At 43.9% G+C, this 25084-nt stretch overlaps 2 protein-coding genes across 3 annotated transcripts in view; both read left to right on the forward strand.

Moving 5' to 3' along the window:
* Positions 1 to 6028, forward strand: part of ZNG1A (Zn regulated GTPase metalloprotein activator 1A) — a 46911-nt gene extending 40883 nt beyond the window's left edge. For both annotated transcript variants that reach the window (XM_057548492.1, XM_057548493.1), the window contains 2 exons: positions 152 to 1581; positions 1884 to 6028. In XM_057548492.1, the coding sequence (XP_057404475.1) occupies positions 152 to 258 (107 nt within the window). In that variant the 3' untranslated portion in view covers positions 259 to 1581; positions 1884 to 6028. The remainder of the gene's footprint in view (positions 1 to 151; positions 1582 to 1883) is intronic.
* Positions 6029 to 8585: 2557 nt separating this feature from the next.
* FOXD4 (forkhead box D4) lies at positions 8586 to 12710 on the forward strand. The gene is given in 5 exon segments (XM_007182306.2): positions 8586 to 9688; positions 9690 to 9898; positions 9961 to 10332; positions 12019 to 12196; positions 12489 to 12710. Coding segments are annotated over 5 exon segments (1884 nt in total). The 5' UTR covers positions 8586 to 8785.
* Positions 12711 to 25084: the final 12374 nt, after the last annotated feature.

A 25084-nucleotide genomic window follows, 5' to 3' on the forward strand; every position in this document is an offset into this window, starting at 1 on the left:
TAATTAGAAAGTTAAGGAAAGAATCACTAATTACTATTGTTTTTATAAATTTCTGAAGATCATGAAGCATTTAATGATCTGGACTTAATAGGTAAACTGTGTCATTTTAATAAGCATCATATACTCATACCATATTTTGTTCTGTTTGCAGGCAGGAATTTAGATAAGGATATTCTTAAACAACTATTTATAGCTACTGTGACTGAGACAGAAAAGCAATGGACAACACGTTTCAAAGAAGATCAAGTTTGTCCATAACACTAGAAGCATCACCAAAAGGATTGGATGATAAAATTGGGACTAAGTTTCCTATTGGATGTATTTCAAGCATCTATTCTTTGCATTACTTCTCTTATGAATTCCAATGTAAACTTTAAAATAGTATTTATTTTATAGAATACATACAATATAGTAAATCAGTATTATAAAACATTTGATATTCATACAATAAAATACACTGTCCTCTGACTTTTTTTTGTGGACAGATGATTCATAAACATATCTTTCAGAATTGGCTTTGGAGTTTACATATGCTGAATTTCTCACCCATGGAAGTTATAATAATAATAATGGGAAGACTTACTTCAACATTGTCATTTTCCCTTAGAACTTCAGCTGATTGCGTGGATGTAATTTTATTGTTAATAACAAACATTTTTAAAAACAATGTCACCATTTTTATTAAAGGAAATAAAGGGTTTACAGTGGTAGAGACTTAAGAGTGGAAGAAACCTAAATCAAAGAAATTAATTGAAACTTTCTCTTATTCTTAGATTCTAAGCCTTACTGGTAGTCAGTGTAATGGAACTTCAGCCATTCACTTTGTAATATATTTCAAAGATTTCAATTGTAGAGCTTTTAATTTTAGAGTAGATTTTAGTTTTAAAGTAGATTTTACTACTGGTATTAAATTCATCTTGTTTTTTTTTAACTTCTTTATTTTTCAATATAAACTAAAAAGTGACAAGGTATAAAACTTCAGATGTAACTGCATTTAACTTTTGATAATTTAACAATCTTTATATAAATGGTAGGTGTGTAAGTATACAATGGATTACTTTTCTCTTCTTCCTGCCTAAGGCCAGGTCAGCTTAACTATATTCAAATTGTAAGAGAAAGGCATTAAACGGAATTTAAAGAAGAGTTAATGGTTGTTAAATATCAGAAGGCTGTCAGAATGGCTTTTGGAGTATTTTTTCAGAATTTTAAGTCAAAATTACATCTCTGTATCTTGAATGGTTCCAGTAGTTGGAGGCAGGCTAATTGATTAGATTATCTATCTCCCTTCCCCTGTGTTCTGTACCTTTTTAATATAACTTCTCTATGTTCATCCATTTGCCTCCTGAATCTATTCTCTGAATTTGTGGCTGAGAGAATACGCTTATTTTGTGGCAGCCAATTGCCTGATAAAAGTCAGCTGATTTTTGAGTCAGATCTTTAATTCCAGGGCTTTAATTCCAGCTCTGCTGCTTCTTGGCTGTATAATCTTGGGCAAAGTATTTTCTCTGAGATTAGTTTTCTTACTTTTAAAGTGGACAGTGATAATATCAAACGTTCAAGCTTGTTGTGAGGGTTAAATAGGTTTGTATGGGGCTTCCCTGGTGGCGCAGTGGTTGAGGGTCCGCCTGCCAATGCAGGGGGCGCGGGTTCGGGCCCTGGCCTGGGGGGATCCCGCATGCCGTGGAGCGGCTGGGCCCGTGGGCCACAATTGCTGAGCCTGCGCGTCTGGAGCCTGTGCTCCGCGGCGGGAGAGGCCGCGGTGGTGAGAGGCCCGCGCACCGCGATGAGGAGTGGCCCCCGCTTGCCACAACTGGGGAGGGCCCTTGCACAGAAGCGGGGACCCAACACAGCCATAAATAAATAAATAAATAAATATTAAATAGGTTTGTAATGCACCCAGCTGAGCTCCTGGCCCACAACAGAGCATAGATAAATGTTTTCTCCTTCCTAACAATTTCAGTTTGTTTTATAATTAATGTAGTCACGATAATACTTCCTAATGTTCATTGGCAAATAATAAGTATTTAGATTCATCTGTTCCAGGCCATGAGAAAGGGCTTATAATTAATGGTACTGTTGTGGGAGAAATGTTTGAAGTAATATTAATCTAAACCCTTAAAAATCTGTTTTAAACTGATAAATATTTGGTTTTTTCTTTATAACGTATTAATCTTTAAATATTTTTCTTTACAAAAGTATTGCATGACTACATTTGTGTTGTAAAACGCAAGCATTACAGATGAAGTCAGTCTCTCCTGACCTTTCTCTTTCAGTCACTGTCACTTCTGGGTAAGCAGTGTTGTCAGTTTAATGTCTATCCTTTTAGATGTTTCTTTTCACTTATGCACACATTATGGTTTACATTGTTTCCCAAAGTGAATTATTTTCCAATAATAAAGCTATAATTTAAGGAATTTCTTCGGAAGACTTACAAACTTGCCATAAATATCCTTAAGGAAAGATTCTTATAATGTGTGTTTTAAATAAAAAATCATTCTTTACATATTATAATACAGTTTGCTCTTTTTAAAAAACTATTAATCTTAGATCTTTCTGTGACAATGCATATAAATATGTCTTTAACTGCTGGACAGAAATTCATAGTATAGCATAGAATACATTTCTTTAAAAAAAGATTCATTGAGAGCTTCCAAGTTTGCCCAGTATTAGTGCTGGGGCTGAAACTGCACATGATGGTTAAAAGCCAGGTTTGTATTGCTTACATTCTAGTGGAGGGACATAAATAAGTGAGAAAATACAAGGTGCCTGAAGAAGGCTGATAAAAGTCAAAACTGACTTTAGAATGAGTGGGCATGAAAAGCCTCTCTGAGGAGAAGTGGCTTTTTTTTTTTTGGTGGGGTGGAGCTGTTTTAGAACTTTTTGATAATCCCAATGTCACAAAGATCTTTCCTATGTTTTCTTTTAGAAACCTAATAATTTTAGCTCTTAACATTTAGCATCATGATCCATTTCAAGTTAATTGTTCCATCGTTACGTCTTGAAAACTCTTTTGCCCTTTGAATAAGCTTTTTGTACCTTTGCTGAAAATCACGTGGCGTGTGTGTGTGTGTCTTCATGGACATTATTTTCATTCATCTGTCCTTATGGCACTACCACACTGTCCTGATAACTGTAGCCTTAGAGTAAGTTTTGAAATTAGGTAGTGTAAATATTCCAATCTTGTTTATCTTTTTCAGAGTTGTTACAGCTATTTTAGGTATTTTTGTTTTCAATATAAATTTTATCATTAACTTGTCAGTTTCTTCAAAAAGCCTGCTAGGATTTTAACTGAATTGAATTCAATCTATAGTACAATTTGGTGAAAACTGTCATTTTTTAAAAAAACTTTATTTCTTATTGAGGTGACATTAGCTTTTAACATTATATAAGTTTCATGTATACAACATTATATTTTTACTTCTGTATACACTACAGTGTGCTCACCACCAAAAATTTTGTTTCCATCCTTCTCCATACAGTTTAGTTTCCTTCCCCTTCCCCTCTGGTAACCATTGCTCTACTCTCTGTATCCACGTGTTTTTGTTTGGTTTGTTTTGCTCATTTATTTATTTTGTTAGTTTGTTTTTTATATTCCACATATGAGTGAAGTCCTACAGTATTTGTCTTTCTCTAACTTATTTCACTTAGCATAATGAACCTCAAGTTTCATCCAGGTTGCCAGAGGTGGCTTTTAAGTTGAGAACAGAGTTAAAAGGAGTCATTGATGCAAAGTCAGGGAGAAGATTCTACACAAAGGGAGCAAGTATTGGAGAGGGCCTTTAGGTGGGAACCAGTATAGTGTGCTGGAAGACCAGGAAGAAGGCAAGCGTGGTGGAAGGTTCGAAAGCCAGGGTAGGAGGTGGGATTGGAGTTGTGAGCCAGGGCTGGGCTTTTTGCTTACAGGACAGAGCGAAATATTTGGATTATTCTGAAAGCCCTGGGAAGTGGCTGAAGGGTTTTGAGCTGGACAAGTGATGTGGTTGTGATCACCGTGGCAGATGAACTAGTTGTTTCCTGTTTTTGAAATTGCAGACAGTGCTGCAGTGAACATCATTATGTGTGCCTCTTTGTTTTTATGTGAGAATGTTTCTCTGGAAGAGATATGTAAGGGTGGAATCACTGGCTTCCAGGATATGCACATTTAAAGTTCTTAATAGATACTGATAAATTGCCTTCCCAAATGGCTGTACCTTCCTTGCCGTAAAACAGGAGTGTATGAAAGTACCCTTTTTTCCAAACCTAGCTAACACATTTTAACCTTTGCCATTCTGGATGGAATGGCATCTCACTGTTTTAATTTAGATTTTTTCTTTTTACTGTATTTTTATGTTATTTATAAGCTCTTTTGACTATGCATTGCCCCGTTCTTTGTTCTTATTTTTCCCAAAATGAAGTATTTTTCAGTGATCAGAGACCTTACTGGTTTAATCTGTACTTCAGAAGGGTTTGGAACCTCCAATAGATATCCTCGAGAGAAGATTTTATTTTTATAATGGAAATCACTAACAAATAAATAACATGGGCCATTATTCTGCTAACCATAGAAAATTTTCAGGGTATTATGATTATGGTAATGATGATAATCAAGGTTTAGGCATAGTTCATCTGTAACTTTATAGTTTACTGAGTAATATAGGATAAATTACTAAATCTCTCTAAACCTTTGCTTCCTTATTCATAATATTCAGATAAAATGCAAATCTCTTTGAATTGTTCCAGGGATTAAACTTAAAGTACTCTGACTATAGAGTTTCAGTAAATGTAAATTCTCCTTTTCCAGCAAGACTTGATAATATATTCAAGCTTCTGCACAGCTTCTTAAATGATTCTTTCCTAGGCTTTTCCAGCTTTTAGTGAAAGGGGCAAGAACATTAGCACTGAGTTTAAGATAGCTGTAGGAAGGGTCAGCCCAGGGGGTGAGGGAAGACCAGGGATTGAAAGGGTCTCTAATTCCTAATAGATTATGAAGTTTGAAGGGAATTATCAACAAAATAAAGCTAAAAGTCTTTTAAACATTTGTGGGCTTGGTTGCTTGCTACAAATTGAATAAATGTCTCCTTTGGATTAGTAATGTAGGTGGAAAATTATATTTTTAGATTTCTTTGAAAGGACTTTCCCAGTTCTAGAAATGCCATACATTGTGGAGGTGATACTGAAAGAAGTGAATTCTGTCTTTGAATGTCTAGCAACTTGCCCTACTTTGATGAGAAAGAAGAACTAGACTTTTTTCTCAGAATTAGTCTTAATATTAGAATCAACTTATTTAAAATTAGAATCAACTTGTTTGATAACTGAGTTGCCTTTAATTTTCAGAGCGAAATGGAGAGAAATCAGACATCCTCTTTTCTGTCCAGTAGTTTAGAGAGGTTGGTTTTTCAAAGTGGGATGGATGGCGTTTATGACCCCCTGATAGATTTGTTCAGGAAAAAAAACCCTATTCAGTGTTAGGAAAGAAGTAATCTCCAAATATTATTGAGTGCCCACTATGCACTGGACCCCATGTTAAATGTTTCAGTGTTTCATGAGCACAAAGTAACACAACACTAAAGAATTAATCAGGTGGGACAGAAAGAGTCCCCCCACCCTTTTTTTTTCCTTAAGGAATTACTTGCCATAATTTGGAGTATCTCCAAAGAACTCAACTTAGTTTTTCTTGATACAGCTATTTATTTTTACATTGATATATTTTGTACATTAATTTTATTTAGATATAATTAGCAAAAAAATTTACCCTTTAAAGTATACAATTCATGGCTTTAGTATATCCACAGGTAGTGGCAACCAGTACCACTATCTATCAGTAATTCTGGAACATTTTCATAGCTCCTAAACTCTGTATCCATTAGCAGTTAATCCTCATTTCCTCCTGCCCCTGTTCCCCAGAAGCCACTTGTCTACTTTCTGTCTCTAGATTTGCCTATTTGGACTCCTTTCACCTACCATGATGTTTTCAAGGCTCATCCATGTTGTTGCATGTATCAGCATTTTGTTTCTTTTTATTGCTGAATAAAATTCTATTTATATACCACATTTTGTTCATCTACTCATCAGTTGATGGACATTTGAGTTTCTACTTTTTGGCTACTAGGCCTTTTTTCTCCTGTTTAATTTTTTAATAAAATATAATTTTCAGAACAGTTTTACATTTACAGAAAAATGGAGCAGAGCAGACAGTAGAAGGGAATTCCCATATCCATCCACTCTCCTCCACCACCCCCGCCCATGACTACATGGGTAGTCATGTCTTCCATTTTTATCACCTCATATCAAGGGTACATACTATCAACCTGATTTATGACTGTTGATGTTGCCATTGATTACCTGACACCTGGCTGAAACCTTTGTCAGGTTTCTCTCCACGGTTAACTTATTCCCCCTCCCCCCACTTCATATGGTTCTCTTTGGAAGGAAGTCATTGTGCATTGCCCACAGTAAGAGACTGGGGGGTTATGCTCTACCTCCTAGAGGGTGGAATATCTACATAATTTATTTGGAAGTTTTCTGCAAGGGAGATTTGCCTCTTTCCCCCATGTATTAATTTACAGTCATCTATTTTTTATCAGTATAGATACATGAATATACTTTGGTTAATAATCTAATACTATATTTTGATGCTCTAATTGCCCCAGCTTTGGCCATTGGCAGCTCTTTCTTGTCTCCCAGTGCCCTCTTTGACATACTTCCATCATTGGGGGTTGTTTTGCATTTTTTTTTTTTTAGTGCCCTTACTTTTCTCCTTTCATTTTTAAATAACCCAAATCCCCATAGAAGTTGACTGTAGGAAAACTAACAATGCTCCCTTTCCCAGGTAATCGGATTCCTATGCTGTTGGAAGAAATGTGCCTTACCTACAGGGGGTTGAGGGGGAGGCATCTGGGAATCTAAGGCTGAATAAGACACCTGTCCCAGCCCTCCTGAAGCTTAGTTTAATAGGTCACACAAGTAGTAATTGGTTAATTTGGGATTCAAACACAAATCTGTTAGGCTCGAAAACTTCTGTTATTTGTTCTACTTCAAACTACATACAACTGAGAAGCCTTAGAGGGTAAACACCTCAGAAATAGAGGATAAGACTTTAAAAAGACTTGTAAGAAAGCTGTTTTCAAAATTTTATCCTGAAGAAAACTAACTCCTTTAAGCTATTTTTTGTTATATTAGCCGGCTTCTGATTTCTCACTGAAAATTTGTTGTCATTTTACAAACTCTAATAGAAGATTTACTATGTAACAATCAATGGCATAATATTTTTATGCTGAATTTTTATTAGATGCCACCTCAAATTCTTTTCACAAGTAGGTAGGTATTAAATTATGAGTATATACTGTTAGTATTTTATCATAGGATACCTAGTGATATAACACATTAAATTATATTGCACTGCACTGCTGCTTTATTCTCTGAACTAATTTAACTGAAGCCAATCTAAAAATCATGTTACTTCCAAGGATGTCCAGTGACTTAAACAGAGCGTCTCTGTCATCTTGTTCTTCTCCAGTGTGAGAAAGGAATGATGACCTGGTGAATTAGTTTAAGACACTGAAACTGCAGCCCTTTTTTGCCTCCTATAAGTTTCAAGATTAGAATTTATTATTATAGTAAAAAGTGCTTCATGTTGGCTTTTTTTTAAAGAAGGAAGAAGGGAGAGAGAGGAGACGGAGTCTCAGACTGGGTGTATACTTTGGAGTTGTTGGGCCATTTTTGTGAAAAGGATATTTCAAACTGGGTTTGTACTGGTTAGTATGCAGCAAAATCAATTTAGTTGGTCATGGCCATTAAAAAAATGAAAGAATATCAGTGATCACTTATTTTATGAAACTCATTTTAGTTATATAAGTCTGTGCAAGATCGTGGTATAAAATTTACTTCATACTGAGGTTAAATGTTCAAAGAAGTTGAGAATCACTGCTGGAAGGGGACTTCTCTGTAGCCCTCCTTCTTTCCCTCCACCTTGAACTTCCACAACCTCATGATAGGACATTTCAGTCTTTTCTGAAAACTTGAGTCAGGGGGAAAACATTTTGGGAAGCTGAGGTAGGGGGTAGTAGGGACAAGGCCACACCCTCTCACGCTCCACTCTGAGCTCGGGAATGTAGTAAGAACATTAAAAATATTTCAGCTCCTCATTCTGGGTGGAGGACACAATCCACCAGTGAAAGTGGGTAACTAACCAGCTATGAAACACAAAAACATATTTACTGTTACACATTCTTTTACAGTCAAACACCGTACATATTTCAATGCCTTCTCCCAGCTTCTATTTTTATCCTTCAGGAGAGAGGCCTGAATGTGGAGGTGGCCTTAGATTGTCAGGTACACATTTTCCTACCCCCTTTTGCATTTGCGCGGTTTTCAAAGTGCATTAACAGAGCCTATGCAACTCCTGGCGCAATTGGCTGGCTGAGCCTGAGGAGTGAAGCACCTTCCTTGCTGGCTGGTGCGTGTAAGGAGGGGGCAGCTGAAGGCTCTTGCCGCGTCGGGTAATGCTCAAAGGACCCCTCATCACTGGACTGCGTCGGGAGGAAGGAAGAGCGCTCTGAGGTAGGGCAAGAAAGGGTATAAAGGGGGACGGGGGAGTCCACCACACAAGGACTCAGAAGCTTCAATAAAAGGCAAAGTGCATCTTCGCCGGATGGTGTAGGAAAGGAGGAGAAATCGGCAGCAGAAGAACACCACCTAAAAGGGTAACCTCGAGCGTCTCTGCTTCTTGGAACACTCTTAACACAGGCTTCCAGCCCAGCCCACCCAGAGCCGCCACCTCCCCGGCCTCTGCAGGACCTGCTCCTTCATGAACTTGCCAAGAGCTGAGCGACTTCGCTCCACACCTCCGCGCAGCCTCCAGGGCTCCGATAGGGAAGACGGTGCGATCGATATCCTGGGAGAGGAGGAAGATGAAGGAGAGGAGGAGGAAGAGGAAGACGAGGAACCGGAGGGAAGCCAGCGCCTTCTAGAGCAGCTGCACCAGCCGGAGCCGCAGAGGGCGCGGCGCGGCGCGGGCGCGGGTGCGCTTCCCGGAGAGCGCACCGAGAGCGGCGGCGGCGGCCCAAGCGACTCCTCCGAGTTTGGCCCCAAGTTCGGGGCACCGACGGGGTCTACGGCGGCCTCTGCGGGCGCCCCGCAGCCGGCGAAGCCCCCCTACTCATACATCGCGCTCATCACCATGGCCATTCTGCAGAGCCCACACAAGCGCCTCACGCTCAGCGGCATCTGCGCCTTCATCAGTGGCCGCTTCCCTTACTACCGCCGCAAGTTCCCCGCCTGGCAGAACAGCATCCGCCACAACCTCTCGCTCAACGACTGCTTCGTCAAAATCCCCCGGGAGCCGGGACACCCTGGCAAGGGCAACTACTGGAGCCTGGACCCCGCCTCCCAGGACATGTTCGACAACGGCAGCTTCCTTCGGCGCAGGAAGCGCTTCAAGCGCCACCACCCGCCTCCGGGAGCCCACCTGCACCACCCCTTCCCCCTGCCCGCTGCGCCCGCCGCCCTGCATGCCCCCTACCCGGGTATGCTGCTCGGGCCCCCGGCCCCGCCGCAGCCTGTCCCGGGGGCCTATCCCGCCTCCACTCCCGGGAGCCGCCCGTGCGCGCTGCTGCATCCTCATCCCCTCCGCTACCTGCTGCTCTCTGCCCCGGCCGTAGGCAGCGTAGCTGAGGCGCCCAGGAAAGCGCAAGGCGCGGATCTGGGGACCCCCGGCGCCCTTCCGGCGCTGCTGCCCACGCTAGGCTCCCAGCCTTGGGAGGAGGGCAAGGGGCCGGCGTCGCGGCCGGCAGGCGGATGCACCTCCTTCAGCATCGAGAGTATCCTGCAAGGGGTCCGGGGAGCTGGTACAGGCGCCGCGCAGAGTCTGCCCCCGACCCCGTGGGGTTACTGCCACCTGGTGCAGCGCCCGTCGTGCCTGTTGCATCCGCAGGCCGCTGCCCCCTTGCTCCACGTCTCCGCCGCCGCCGCCGCATCCGCTGCCCGGACGATTTTGCAGCAGCAGCAGCAGCAGCAGCAGCAGCAGCAGCAGCAGCAGCAGCAGCAGCAGCAGGACTCTGCCAGCGGCTGCGCTCCCAGCAAGGGCGCTCTGCTGGGCCGGCACCTGTCCGCCACCGCGGCGCTCCTGGGGTGTCAGCCTGGAGTAGAGGGCTCCAGGCTGACGTCGCTGGTCGCCCTTTCGGGCGGAGAGGGGACCTCACCGGCCTTTTGAATAGCACCCACACCTGCCCGACTCCTTGGGGCGGACAGGGAGCCAACCTGGAGGGCGGAGCCGCCCGGGGTCACGCTCTCCTCGCCGCCTGCCCTGGCGCACTCCACCGTCCACAGCCGGGACCAAGAGTGTGTATCTGCATCGTACAGCGGAGCAACCACCAATTTCGGTTCGCTGCGAAATACTTACAAAGGAAAAGTTGGTTATTGTTCCCTTAAGACAACCTGAACGTAAATGTTCGATGGCGTCAGCGTCGAACATTTCTTTTCCAGCCTCCAGTCGTGACTTCCAAGGCTTTTCCGATTTGCACATTTCCAGGGGAACGATGAACGTGAGTGGGGCATTTTGTTCTGTTATTAAAAGAAAAGCAAAGAAAATAAATCGTCCAATGCACAGCGTTTCCCCCGTCTTCACGCCCTAGGAACTGCAAGTAGTATTCCCAAAGCCAGCGCAGAATCCTTGTGCCCTTTTTGTCTTCCCGAAATCGATGTGTAATATGAGTAGAATTTTAATTTCAGAGGATTTACTTCTGATCTGTACGTCTGATGTGCCATCCTCCGTGGAGAGGTGTTAAAAGTAAACCGGACTATGGGGACTAAATAAAGTGCTAAATCACTACGCAACATTGTTTCTTTTAGATTACTGCACCTTCTAAATGGAACTTATTTTAAAACTTAGTTTTTTCCTCCCAGCTAAACAATTTAGTTTTACAATTCATATATTTTTTTTAAAGTATTTTTTTTAAATATTTTAAATATTTATTTATTTATTTTTGGCTGTGTTGGGTCTTCGTTTCTGTGCGAGGGCTTTCTCCAGTTGCGGCAAGCGGGGGCCACTCTTCATCGCGGTGCGCGGGCCTCTCACTATCGCGGCCTCTCTTGTTGCGGAGCACAGGCTCCAGACGCGCAGGCTCAGTAGTTGTGGCTCACGGGCCCAGCTGCTCTGCGGCATGTGGGATCTTCCCAGATGAGGGCTCGAACCCGTGTCCCCTGCATTGGCAGGCAGATTCTCAACCACTGCGCTACCAGGGAAGCCCTACAATTCATATTCATTATAGACGTCAGAAACAATCCATTTTCAAAATGGTTTTTAAAACTTCCGAATATTTGAAGTTGAAAAAATTCTGTCTTTTAAAATATGGGATTTAGTATGTATGAAATCTATAAGTGAAAAATAATTAGAGGTCATCTAAATATAGTCTCCATTTATTTTCCATCTTTCTAAAGCGTTGATTTTTCTCCTGAATAAGTTGAAGGGCGATTTGACATGAATCTTAGATGTAGTGGCCAAAGTTTATTCGGGAAAAATAAAAAGGCAATTAAAAAAATTAGAAATGTCAAAACTCTAGGGCCCAGAGAAAAAGGAAATATCAAATGAAGCACTCGGATCCCGGACATTTGCAATTTAAAAAACTCCCAGGTCAGGGACCTTCTAGGAACTTCTATTCCCTTTCTTTAGAACAGAAGGAACTTTCTCTCTCTTTCAAAAAAATTTCTGAAGGGACTTTGCGACCAGAAAGGTTTCACTGTATTCGGTTTCAGGTGACTGGGTGGGAGGCAAACAAGGCGAAGATGTCCATCAAGAAATACTCCCGCCAGAGAAAGCAAATTTCTAGAGACCCTGCAGCTCTCAAGGTCCTGACCAGGGCTCACGTTTCAAAAGAACTGTATTCCGCACGGGTTAGGAGGAAGTCCCCCCCGTGAGTGTAAGAAGCTCGTTCCCCCTCATCTACTCTTCAGCCCCAGTTTTGAATTTCTCATTCCAGGAGGGAGGGAACATATAGAGACACACATTTTTACAGCCGTTTAATTGGCCCATTTTTACTCCAGCTTCTCATCTCCATCTCATCACTCGGAAGTTCTGCCTACGACCCCCACTGACTCCTGGCTTGCAGTAGTTCGTTCCGAGGGTGTTCTGGAAAGTTCCCAAGCCCAACCCTTGGTAGCCGCCATTCTCGAGCTTCCGATTCAATTGCCCTACGCTGCACCTGCAGCCTTCGCCCGCAGGGCAAGCACCACCGGTTGACTACGTCGGCCCCTATCCTCGGCTTGCAGGAGATCCTCCAAACCCCCTCCATCCCCTTCATCCCCCTCTCCCTCCTTAGGCTTTGCCAAATCGTGAACTCAGTCTGTCTCGCCCTCATCACCTCAGCTTTAAGATCCTTTTAGCAAATTCTGCGGGGTGGGGCTCACCTAAGAGTTTGGAAACAAGGGAGAATATAAAGGGAGCCTATTTCATGCCAACAACACACCCGTTCACATTCCAATTTCCTCTTGCCCTTTGTGTGGAAACGCTCCAGGCCTACATTCGTTCATTTATTCGATCAACAAACGTCCGAGCGCCGGGTGCAGCCGCGGATGAGCCCAGAGCCGACCCTGAGGCTCTCCCGCGCGCCCTGCAGGAGACGCCGTTTACTTCCTTCCCTTGGCCCCAGGCCAGACCAGCGGAGCCACGAACGTGGGTGACTGCGGGCCGGATCCCGCCCAAGCCGGCCCCTAAGCTCCTAATTATTACCGAATGAAACCATACCGAACGATCAATCTTCAAGAAAAATATCGAATCCGTCGAAGAGTAAATTAAACGTTCTTCTCCTAGCGCACGTGGCGCTCGGGTCCACCTGCACGAAGCGCCGCGACCGCGCGGAGAGCTCCGGCCTTCACTGGGGCTCGCCGACCGGACCGGCGCCTTGTGCAGCTGCTACTACTACGGGGCCGGGCTAGCGCGTTCCGGCCGGCCTTGTGGCGGCGCAGCCCCCGGGGCAGGGGCGGCGCGCGGCGGGAATGGGCCGAGGGCGCGTGGTGCTCGGCACGGTGAGCAGGCCGGGCCGCGTCCTGTACCGCGCCGAGCTCGAGGCCGCAGCTCTGGTTCCCAGGCCTGGCCCCGGGGGTTCGGAGTAGGGGCGTCAGGGCGCCTTCCAGTCCGGGGCTTCTGTCCGCCCCGCGGCTGGCCTCGGCCCAAGGCTTGGACAAGAACGCGTGTCCATTTTAAACCCCCGCGTGCGCGGCGCTTCCGAGTTACGCAAAGGACTAGAGGATCAGGGGTCGTCTCCTACCCTCGGGATCGTCTTCCTGAGGCCGGGTTGACTGGAAGCGTCCAGAGCTGCCTGAGTAGTGGAGCCTAAGGGCTGGAGCGGAGTGCGAAGGAGCTGGGAGGCACAGACAGGCCGGGCGAGGGCAGAAGGAGAAACAAGGAAAAGTGACTCTCCCTCAGGTCCAGCCCGCTAATAATAACACTAATAATAGTAACAGTAGCGGCTAATCCTTATCTCCTGCTCCCTGTCAGCGGGGCAATGGATTCCCCTTTAACCCTCCCAGCACCCAATGAAGAAGACACTATGGAATCTCCATTACACAGATAAGAAATTTGCGCTTTAGAGAAATTAAGAAACTCGCCCGAGGACCTTGGGCGGTGGCACCGGGCTCTGTCGGGTTTCCCAACCACTAGCCCCGTGGGCGTCAGCAACCTTCTTAGGCCTGGGCTTCCAGTGGGTCGCCGAGGCTCAGGCAGGAAGAGGGCCGCGATGCCAGATCGTACATCCGGGATCCCGGATCCCGGATCCCGGATCCGGCCCCGCGCGCCAGGAAGCGCGTTTCTCTCCGCAAAACCCGGACGCCCCAAGGCCGCGCACGGTCATATCCGCAGTCCAGCGCCCCGGCTCCGCTCTGCGTTTCCCTAGGAAGCGCCTGAGCGGAGCGACGGGAAGGTCACGGCCGGCCCGGCCCTGGCAAGTGCCCCGGCCCTCGCCAAACTCGAGGACTTCGCTTAACCCAAGGTCGCCCGTGAGGAGTCAGCGGAGTCCTGAGAGTGAGTTTTTCCTCCCCAGCAGGACTTTCGCTCTTTCCCCTCATGGTCGCCACCAGCCCAGGCACCCCTGCGCGTAGGCGTCGGCGGTACCACGAACCCCGACCGCCTGCAGGCCCAGCGCCGCTGCCTCCTCCCTGCCGCTCGCCCTTGGCGGTGGAGGTGGGCTCCCTCCTGCCCCGCGCAGCCCCGCCCAGCCACAGTTCCTCTCTGGAATATGGACCCTGCGCTCCGCTTCGCGCCCCGTGAGGGCACTGGATCCAGGCAGCGCGAAAGGGGCCCTGATGTGCCCAGGTTGTTGGGCGCCACCGGCCTGGGGAGAGGCGAGGGAGGAGTGGGGGACGCCGGACTGAGGAAGGACCAGCCCTCAGTCACCCTCTGGTCGGAAGGTCCCGGCCGGCAGGAATTGGAGTGCAGGTGGGGACCCTGGCAGAGAAGGAGGGAGGGCGTCTGTGGGTCGGGCGGACTGGAGTCCGCCGAGGTGGTCGAAGGCTGCAAGCCTGGGTGCTTGTCAGTGGCCTGCACGCCCCGCGCAGGTGCGATCTGGCACCGCGGTAACATGACTTTCGCCCCGTTCCTGCGTACGTCGGCTGTATGGTCCTTGCGTATTCAGCGGAGTGTAGCGAATGATTCGGGAACCTCTCTCATCTCCTGTCTGCCTAAACCAGACACCGCCTCTCTTTCATTTTGACTTGGCTGCAATAACAGACAGCAGAAAATCTAGAGAAACAGCAGACGCTAGGATGAATAGAATCAAAACGATGATAAGATTTAACTAAGGCTGAGGGAGGGAGGTAGAGCGAATTTTGTTTTCTAAGAATTTGCACCCGTCCTTCACATTTTATCGTGTGGGGAACTCCTAGCTCTCATTCCCCCCAGCACTTAGGAAGAATGTTCAGAAATGTCTTCCCACGTTAACATACTATTCCAGTCTAAACTGTAATCCTACTCTAATTGCTAATGTCACCTTCTTGTAATTTCTACAAAAATTGGTTAGTCTTAATGGCCTAATTTTCATATCAGCACTGAAATTATTCTCTGGTTTAAACATTCATTGATGTCATATACATCACTAGGTGCAAAGAACTTAAAGAGGTTTTCTCTATTAATACCAAAATTTGCCCCCCCCAAATAAAAACCCAGGAAAATTAGGTGAAGGAAAAGAAAAAGGCTTTGAAGACCCAGTCTGAAAATCAGTTTAACACCGGTTTCTTGCTGCTCAGCTACCTTAACATAATCAAGATTTATATGTTAAAATGAATGCTTATAAAAGAAGTACTTGGTTATAAACTTCCTTTACTTGTTTGTCCTTAGAATGCAGGGGTATGCTTATTGAAATCAGTAATTAAGACTATTTGGGGATAGTTATGATTTATTCAGCCAGTGAAGCAGTTTCTATTCCCAATTCCAGGCAAAGAGAACAATGAGATTAAATTAAGCATGAGAGAATTCCTTTTCTTCAGATACTGTCATTTTGCTACCTATAGCTATGTTTGTATTCAAAACCATGCTTATGACCATTAGTTCTTAGAATTAAGGTGACTATATTATTGTTATTCAAGGTATCTGTTGTATAAGAGACATTGTGCTATATTTCAAGCAGTGATTATTTTTTCCTTTATTAAAAAGTTTACTATAATGGAAACTTCCAAACATATATACAGGTAAAGAGATTAATATAATTAACCTCTGTGTACCCCTTGGTTAGGCCAATCTTGTTTCATCTTTACCCTCTGACAGTCCTCTCCCACTGGATTATTTTGAATCAAATCCCAGATATCTTATCATTCCATCCACAAATATTTTTGAACATTTCTCTAAAAGATAAGAATTCCATTGATGTAACCACAATATCACCACACCTAAGTAATCACCACACCTAAGTAATTCATTAATAGGATCAGTTTATCCAGGCTATACTTAAATATTCTCAGTTCTCTCAAAACTGTTTTTGATTAGTTGGCTTGTTTGAATTAAGATGAAAATAAGGGGTACACATTATATTTGGTTGATATAGTCTCTTATAGTCTCTTCCTTTTAGGTTTCATCAATCCTTTTTTTTAAATTGTATTTTTGTTTTTGTTGAAGAAACTGGACTATCTTCAAGAATTTGACTTTTTTTTTTAACATCTTTATTGAAGTATAATTGCTTTACAATGGTGTGTTAGCTTCTGCTCTATAACAACGTGAATCAGCCATACATATACCTACATCCCCATATCTCCTCCCTCTTGTGTCTCCCTCCCACCCTCTGTATCCCACCCCTCTAGGTGGAAGAATTTGACTTTCTTGATCTTGTGGTTACAGGCAATATTTTTATGATATTTAAAGATACTATCAGGGATAAGATAATTTATTTAGACTTTTGAATACTAACAAATATTGATAATAATATTGTTTGTAGAGGGGCAGGGCTTAGTTAAGATACCTTTAAGAGTCAACTGTTGAGAAAATATTATATTATTAGGGTAAGCATGGATCTGGGAAAGCTTTTTAATTTTTCCTAAATGTAAAGATCACATTTTCTTACAACTTTAAAAATGAGATTATTTCCCATGTATCTATAGAAATATAAAATTACCAATCAAATACTTCATCTAAAAGTTTAAATCTAGTCTTATTTTGGCATGAATGAAGCTCTTTATACCTTTAAAATTTTAGTTGAAGTTCCAAAGACATTTTATGTTTCAAAATTTTATGTTTTAGGAACTTCCCTGGTGGTCCAGTGGTTAAGACTCTGTGGTCCCAATGCAGGGGGCATGGGTTTGATGCCTGGTCAAACCCTGGTCAGGGAACTAAAATCCTGCATACCGCATGGCCAAAAAAAAAATAATAATTTATGTTTTATATTGTTACGTATTTTAGAATGAAAAGTGGTAACATTAAATCTCATAAATGTGCTCATGAGAAGAAAATTCATTTTAGGATAATGCTAAATTGAACAGACTTAGGATATGAAAGAAATTATACTGAACAGAAAAAATTTCACTTTAATATAAGAAATATGTTTAATAAAAATTAAAAGTAGCCAACTTTGGGGGCTCCTTATTTTTTTAATGAGTATGCATACTAAATTCAATTTCCATTTACATTCTTCCATTGTACATTGGGCTTTTATTACCATTTGTCTCATTCTGCAGTTCTTTGCAGAAGTTTCTGTGTCCTCCAATCTCTGGAATCCTATGTAGGTAGAGACCAAATTTTAGTCGTCTTTGTATCTCAAACAATTCCCAGCACGTTTTCAAAACTACACGTGAAATTAATTTGAATCTATTGTATCTATAATATTGATGTGTGTAAAAGGGTGGTACATATATTGGGCTCTGCTTTAAGTTTAGATGGATGTAAATATTATTCAAATTATAGTTGTTCAAAAAGTATTATTTACCTAGAACAAATAGAGATTTTAGGTAAAACTAGATTTGGATATTCTAATACCTTAATTAATAGGTCACATTCTTAACCATTCAATACCTGTTTGGTAAGCAACTGGTGTTTTATATAATGCTGTTAGGTATTTCTTGTTTGTCTGAATTTCCAGATTCATAGCATTCAGCACTTCATTAATATGATATCACATATCATATCTGTATATGATGTATACAAATATATGTATATATTTAATATTCAATAGTTTTGAAACTTTAATCCTGGAGTAGATTTCCAATGTTTACTAAAACCATTTAAATACCTACTGTAGGGAGAGAATGGACATGTGGACACAGGCGGTGGCAGGTGGGATGAATTGGGGGATTGGTATTGACATATATACACCATCATGTATGAAATAGATAGCTAGTGGGAACCTGCCGTATAGCACAGGGAGCTCAGCTCCGTGCTCTATGGTGACCTAGATGGGTGGGATGAGGGTGGAGTGGGAGGGAGGTCCAAGAGGGAGGGGATATAGGTATACATATAGCTGATTCACTTCATTGTACAGCAGAACCTACACAACATTGTAAAGCAACTATACCCTAATTTTAAAAAAATACCTACTGTAGGGAAACAGCTTCTGTTTGTTAAAATAAAACTTAGACTCAAGTTTCCTCAGGGACTAGCCCAGTTTCCAAGGATAGATGGTAGTGAGGAATTGGGTCTCTGGATGAAAAGTGTGTTGGTTTGCATTCCAGTTCTGTCTCTTACTAACGCTGCAATCTTGGACAGACAACCTCTCAAAGTCTCGATTTCCCCATCTATCCAATGGTGATAATTATAGATTTCATTATAAAGATTACATGAAATAATGCATGTGAATGGTTAGCCTGGCATGGGCTAAATGCTCTATAAATGTCAGCTGTTATTTAGTGGTGATAATAACTGATGTGTCCCTAAGTATTGGTGGAACCTTCCCTGATACCCTCTTTCTTGAGTCCTGGTCAGTCTTTACATGGTGGGCGTCCTTTAGTTCCTGCCTCATATGGGTGATGTACAAGGCATGCTGTTTCTTTCCTGCTAGAAGGTTCCCAGCGTAGGTCTCCTGCTAGCTTAGCTCAGCCTTCTGGTGTGAGGGACAAGCATGTACACCATTGCTTCCCAAGGACCAGCATAGTGAAGTACATAGCCTTTGGGCAAACTCTCCTTGTTTACAACGAGAATTGCTCTTGTCTGTCAATGAAGCCCCGCATAATGACACAAAGTCACCACAACACCTTAAAAATTAGAATTAGCACATGTTGAATAACAGGAGCATCCTTCCCTTGAATGAATCACCTGCTTCATTTCTGCCCAGCTTAATTTTCACTTGATATGTTGATTTATTTTTCATTTGTTCATCCAGGAAGTATTGCTTGAGCAATTATGCTGTGTTAAGTACTGTGCTAGGAGCAAGGGATCATACAATAATGAACAAGACAGATGCAGCCCTCACCACAAGGGCTTGGAGTCCAGCTGAGGACACAGACAAGGAAGCAGGCAACTATAGGACTGTGTGATGGGGGCAGTGCTGGGTTAACCCAGGGTGTTGTGAGAGCATGTAGAGGGCGGCGCATGTGCAGCTCTGTGGCAGAGGGCATCAGCTTCTTCAGGTCACGCTCATCAATGAGATTGGAGCTGGAGAGAGACAGACGCAGGCTCTAGTTTGTCTTCATCGGTTGCAGTTGGCTCTGGTGGGTTCCCGTTTGTCCTTGCTTTCCCCAACGTCGCGTGTAGCTTTTCTTCCAGATGGATGCATTGTCCACCTGCAGTGACCTCCGGCCCACACCAGGCACGAAGGCATCAGCCTGCTGTGGACTTCTTCACCAGCTCCCACAGTTGCACAAAGTCTGATCCTTGTACTAAATCCCTTATTGCATATTGCTTATCATGGTTCTGCTTCTCGGATTGAATCCTAACAGATGCATTCCCCATTAGGTTATAAACGCCTTGCAGGCATGGGCCATGTGATCTCCTTTTCCCTCTGGAGTCTAGACCAGGGGTCAGCAAAATCTTATTTTTGGCTTCTTGGACCACTTATAATCTGTCTCTTTCCCTTTATTTCATCTCTTCCTCCTTCTACTATTATTTGTACTTCTCCTCCTCCTCTTCACAATCTTCAGAAAATGTGAAATCATTCTTAGCTCACAGGCCATACAAATGAAGCCCATAGTTTGCTGGTCCTTGTCTACTGTAGCCCAATGGCCCCCAGAGAAGTGGCACCTCACTCTAGGGAGGGATTCTTGTGTTTTGGGTGCAGTGATTGGGAGGCATTACTGACATTTTTTCCGGTGAGGTTTAGGGTTGATGAACATCCTGAAATATACCATAGGGTCCCACCCAAGGCAAAAAACCATTCATGGTATTTGAGTTTGAATCACCTTCTGCAATGGTCTGCATTTGTAGCTGTTGCTGTCATGGTAATCTACGTGTTTAAACGAAAGCGTGTAACTAGTTCATGGTCTTACCTGAGCATCTGGACAATTATTATTATTATTATTTTTTTCAAACTAAGTGGGAATATGTTTTGTTTTTTTTTAAACTTATTTGTACTGTTTTTTAAAAAAATTATTTATTATTTATTTATATTTATTTTTAGCTGTGTTGGGTCTTCGCTTCTGTGCGAGGGCTTTCTCTAGTTGCGGTGAGCGGGGGCCACTCTTCATCGCGGTGCGCGGGCCTCTCACTATTGTGGCCTCTCTTGTTGCGGAGCACAGGCTCCAGATGCGCAGGCTCAGTAGTTGTGGCTCATGGGCCCAGTTGCTCCGTGGCATGTGGGATCTTCCCAGACCAGGGCTCGAACCCGCGTCCCCTGCATTGGCAGGCAGACTCTCAACCACTGCGCCACCGGGAAGCCCTGGACAATTATTAACCTTTATTTCTGTAACTATTCTTTCTGTCCCTTCTCCCCCCAGAGATTCCAGATACACATATATGAGGCTGTTTAAAGTTGTCCGCAGCTCACTGCTGCTCTGTTAATTTATTTTAGTATTTTTTTGTCTCTGTTTCATTTTGGGTAATTTCTGTTGCTGTGTTTTAAAATTTACCTGTCTTTTGTTCTGCAATGTCTAATCTGCAATTAATCCCATCCAGTGTATTTTTTAAAATCTCACACATTATAGTCTTCATCTTTAGAAGTCAATTTGAGTCTTTTCCTATATCTTCCATTTCTCTGGTTAAAATGCTAAATCTTTACGTTCTGGAACATATAGAATCCAGTTACAGTAACTGTTCAAATATATTTGTATACTAATTCTATCATTTGTGTCATTTCTGGATTGGTTTTTAAAAAAAAAAATTAATTAATTTATTTTATGGCTGTGCTGGGTCTTCGTTTCTGTGCGAGGGCTTTCGCTAGTTGTGGCAAGTGGGGGCCACTCTTCATTGCAGTGCGCAGGCCTCTCATTATCGCGGCCTCTCTTGTTGCGGAGCACAGGCTCCAGACGCGCAGGCTCAGCAATTGTGGCTCACGGGGCCTAGTTGCTCCGCGGCATGTGGGATCTTCCCAGACCAGGGCTCGAACCCGTGTCCCCCGCATTAGCAGGCAGATTCTCAACCACTGTGCCACCAGGGAAGCCCTCTGGATTGGTTTTGATTGATCTTTTTGTGTCATATTTTCTTGCCTCTTCACAGCCCTGAGAAATTTTGATTGGATAACAGACATTGTGAATTTTACCTTGTTGGGTATGTGATAAATGTGTATTCCTATAAATATTCTTAAGCTTTGTTCTGTCACACCATTAAGCTACTTGGAAAGAGTCTGATCCTTTCAGATCTGGCTTTATTAGGTGGTAAGAACAGCATTTAATCTAGGGCTTGTTTGCCCCCTACTGAGGCAAAACCCATCTGCATCCTCTACTCCTGCCTCATGAATTGAGGTTTTCTACTCTAACTGATGGCAGCAGGCACTATTCATGGCCCCATGTGGGCACCGGTGCTTTTCCCTCATGGGTCGTTCTTTCTCCAGGTTCAGGTAGTTTTCTCACATGGATGCTCTAGTCAGTACTCTGCTAGATACACAGGGGGATGAGTGTTCCCTGCAGTTCTATACAGTGCTCTTCTCCACAGTACCCTGCTCTGTGAACTCTAGCCACCTCGGCCTTCCCAGATCCCCAGTTCTGTCCTCCGCCCTCAGGGAGACCCCTGGGCTCTGTCTGCATCCCCTTCTGTGTGCTGTGGCCAGGGAGCCCCACAAGGCAGTAAACCAGGGCAGTTGAAGAGCTCACCTCATTGGTTTACCGAATCTGGGGGGTTACTGTCCTTTGTTGCTTAATTTCAGTGTCTTGAAGACCATTGTTTCATGCCTTTTGTCCAGTTTTTTAGTTTTTTGAGGTAGGAGGGTAATTTTGGTCTCTGTTACTATATTGGTCAGAAGCAAGTCATTTACCCAAATATGTATAAATAAAATACATATTTATATGTATAAAATACATATTTATTTATGTATTTTATAAATACATATTTGTATGTATTTTATAGATATAAAATTATATGTATTTATACATCAAAATACATATAATTTTATTTTAAGCTACTTTCATTTTAAGTCTTCTTTACCTGCTATCTAGGGCATTGCATCAATTATTTGGAAATTCTATTCAGATTCTATTATCTGTCAATTTTATTTAAGGATAGTTCGTGGGGCATTCCAGAATAGTCGTTAGACAAAGGGAGTATTGGGTCAGATAGAGAATCTCAGCTCTAATACCTAGAGTGACTTTATAATCTATTATGCATGTGGAGACACTGTTAAGAGTTAAAGGGGGTGCTTTAATAATTATGTCAGGACCATTGCCTAAATTGGACCATCCCAGGTGGCCTAGGACATATGTGTACCCCACCTCTACTCCGCCTTGTACTACTCAATACTTAATTCTACAGCTTTTATCGAGCTGCTTTATGCCAGGTGCTGGCATTGCCAAGATCAATAAGGCACAGGCCTTGCCTGAGGAGTTAACCGAGAGGCAGGAGACAGTTTGTTATGATTGAGTATGATCTGTGCTCTGACAGAGGAACACATGAGGAACTGATGAGGGCCTGGTGAGGAGTACGACTGACCCCAGCAGAGGGGCAGCTCCACAGAGGAGATCTTGAAGCATGTTCACTGAGTTCTTGGGCTGAGAGGGGAGAGGGAAAAGGTATTCCAGGCAGTGTGTGTGGAGGCTGGGAACCAGGGGAACACAGAGCATGATGAGAGAGTGATTCTGATTGGCTGGAGAACAAGGTACATGCGGAGCTGGGAGGAAAGGAGGAAGAATGCAGTTTCCATAGCAACTGGCAGTTAACGTTCAGTGCTCACTTCCCATGTGCTGGACACAGTTCTGGCACTTTAAACATAACTCATTTAATCTTTACGACAACCCAATGAGGTAGGTACTATTATTATACCCATTTTACAGATGAGAAATCTAATCTGAGGCACAAAGAGGTTAAATACCTTGCCCAAGGCCACACAGCAAGCACATGGTGCATTTTGGAATTGAATCTAGAGTCCTTCACTCTCAACTTCTGAGAGCCAGGTGCTAAGAAGCCTGATTTTTCCAAGCCGAGGTGTGCTGAAGGCATTGTCCTGCAGGTAACCAAGAGCCTCTGAAGCATTTGACCAGGGAAGTGACTTACTTCAAGGTGGTATAAGAAAGCAGTTCCGGTGAGCAGCCTTAAAGTGGGATTTGGTCCTAGTCACAGAGATGGTGAGAGTCCGAGCTAGAGCCGAAGCAGCGGCAGGGATGGACAGAGGGCATGGCGTCCCCAAACCTTCATGGGCAACATCCTTTGGCCTTGTTGACCACAGTAAAGGGTGCAGTAGGGGTCCAGGAAGACGTCTAATGTCCGACCTGTGCCCCTGCGTGGACACATTGGAGGAGGAGAAACAGGCTTGTTTGAGAAGGGAGTTCTAGACGATGACTTCCATCTCAGCTGTGTAGTATTTGAGGTGCTTGTACAAATGCCAGGTGGAAATGTCCAGGAGGCAGTCGGAAATTAAAAACTAGAACTCAGGAGAGTGGTTTGGCAGGCGGGGGACACTGTGCGGCGTCCTCAGCTTGTAGGCGGTAGGAGAGCTGGCGTTTGGATGAGATCACAACAGGGGGTGAGTAGAAGAGAGAGGGGGTGAACCCAGGGACGCCACTCCTCAGCGAGTCGGAGGCAGCGAGGGGCTGAGAAGGATGCGGAGGAGAACCAAGGGCCAGCGATGTTACAGATGCGGAAGAGCAACAACAGGGAATAAATGAGTAGCCTGAGTCCAGGAAGGTCAAATAAAATAAAGACTGGATTTGGCTCTAGCAGGTCACGTGCAGAAGAATCCTGAAGCCAGAAGGAAAACCATGGTGACTTAAGGGGTGTATTAGTTTCCTAGGACTGCCATAACAAAGTGCCTCAAACTCAGTGGCTTAAATCAACAGACTTTTATTCTCTCACAGTTCTGGAGGCTAGAAGTCTGAAGTCAAGGTGTCAGAAGGGCCGTGCTCTCTCTGAGGGCTCTAAGAAAGGATGTGTTCCATGCCTTTCTCTTAGCTTTTAGTGCTGCCCGCAACCCTTGGCCTTCCTTGGCTTGTGGGCACATTGCCCCAATCTGTGCCTCCACTGTCGTGCAGCTTTCTCCCTGTGTGCTGTCTGTGACTCTTCTTCTCATAAAGACACTGGTCACACTGGATCCTTTACTTAACTAATTAAATCTGTAACAACCCTATTTCCAACTAAGATCACATTCTGAGGTTCCTGGGAAGGACATGAATTTTGTGGGGAACACTGATCAACTCAGTACAGGGGTAAATGAGTAGCAAAGACTATTACAGACTATGCTTTCAGAAGCTAGAGAGGGAACTGTTTCACTGATGTTTAGCATGAACGTAGACAAAGTCCTTCGGGACTTTTGTATTCCATGGAAGTAATGAAGAAGTGAATTTTATGGGTTTTCCCTATAAAAATCATGCAGTATAGCTAGGAACAGCATGTTGAAGCATTCTTAATGAAAGTTTTTTCTTTCATTTTGAGAAATGAAAAAATTCTATTACTACTTTGTTGATAGTTTACACTTTGCTATGATTGCTTCAATATTTTTAATAAAATGAATGAAATAAAACAATTTTAAAAAAAGCTGGAGAGAGAGACGGCGATAAAGGGAGGATGGTTTTTATTTCCAAGATGAGAGAGGCTTAAACATGTTACTGTGTTGAATAAATGAAGGCGCCCCGGGGATGGGAAGGTTAGATTCCGGACTGAGAGCAAGGAGTTGATGGTGCAAGCCCCTGAGGGGCTGGGGGCATTGAAGCACAGGTGGATGGGTCAGTGGTGTGCAGCCCTGGGGTGGGAGCGAGTGGGGCGGGTGTGTGCAGGCGCAGATGTGTTCGAGGATGGAGGGGGCAAAAAGCTGAGCGGGATGCAGCGTGTCGCTGCCGCTCCGTGCGTGTAGGAGGTGTTCAGTAAGCAGATCGGGAGCAGATGTCGAAGTAAGCAGCTGAAACAACAGCTTGTGAAACTAGCCCTACTTTGTGGGTAGAGGATTAGTTAAGGATTCTGGCCCTGGGAACCAAGAAGAGGAGGGTAATCTGTTCATGCCTATTAGACAGCTTTGGGGGAGCAGTTTCAGTGTCAACCTGGAGAATGTCCTTGAGGGCCGGAGAGAGAAGCCCTGCCATCAAGGGTGCCCACCCCTGACTCTGACATGAAGTCTTCGCCCGGCAC

This window comes from Balaenoptera acutorostrata, chromosome 6, assembly GCF_949987535.1.
Source record: "Balaenoptera acutorostrata chromosome 6, mBalAcu1.1, whole genome shotgun sequence".
NCBI lineage: Eukaryota > Metazoa > Chordata > Mammalia > Artiodactyla > Balaenopteridae > Balaenoptera > Balaenoptera acutorostrata.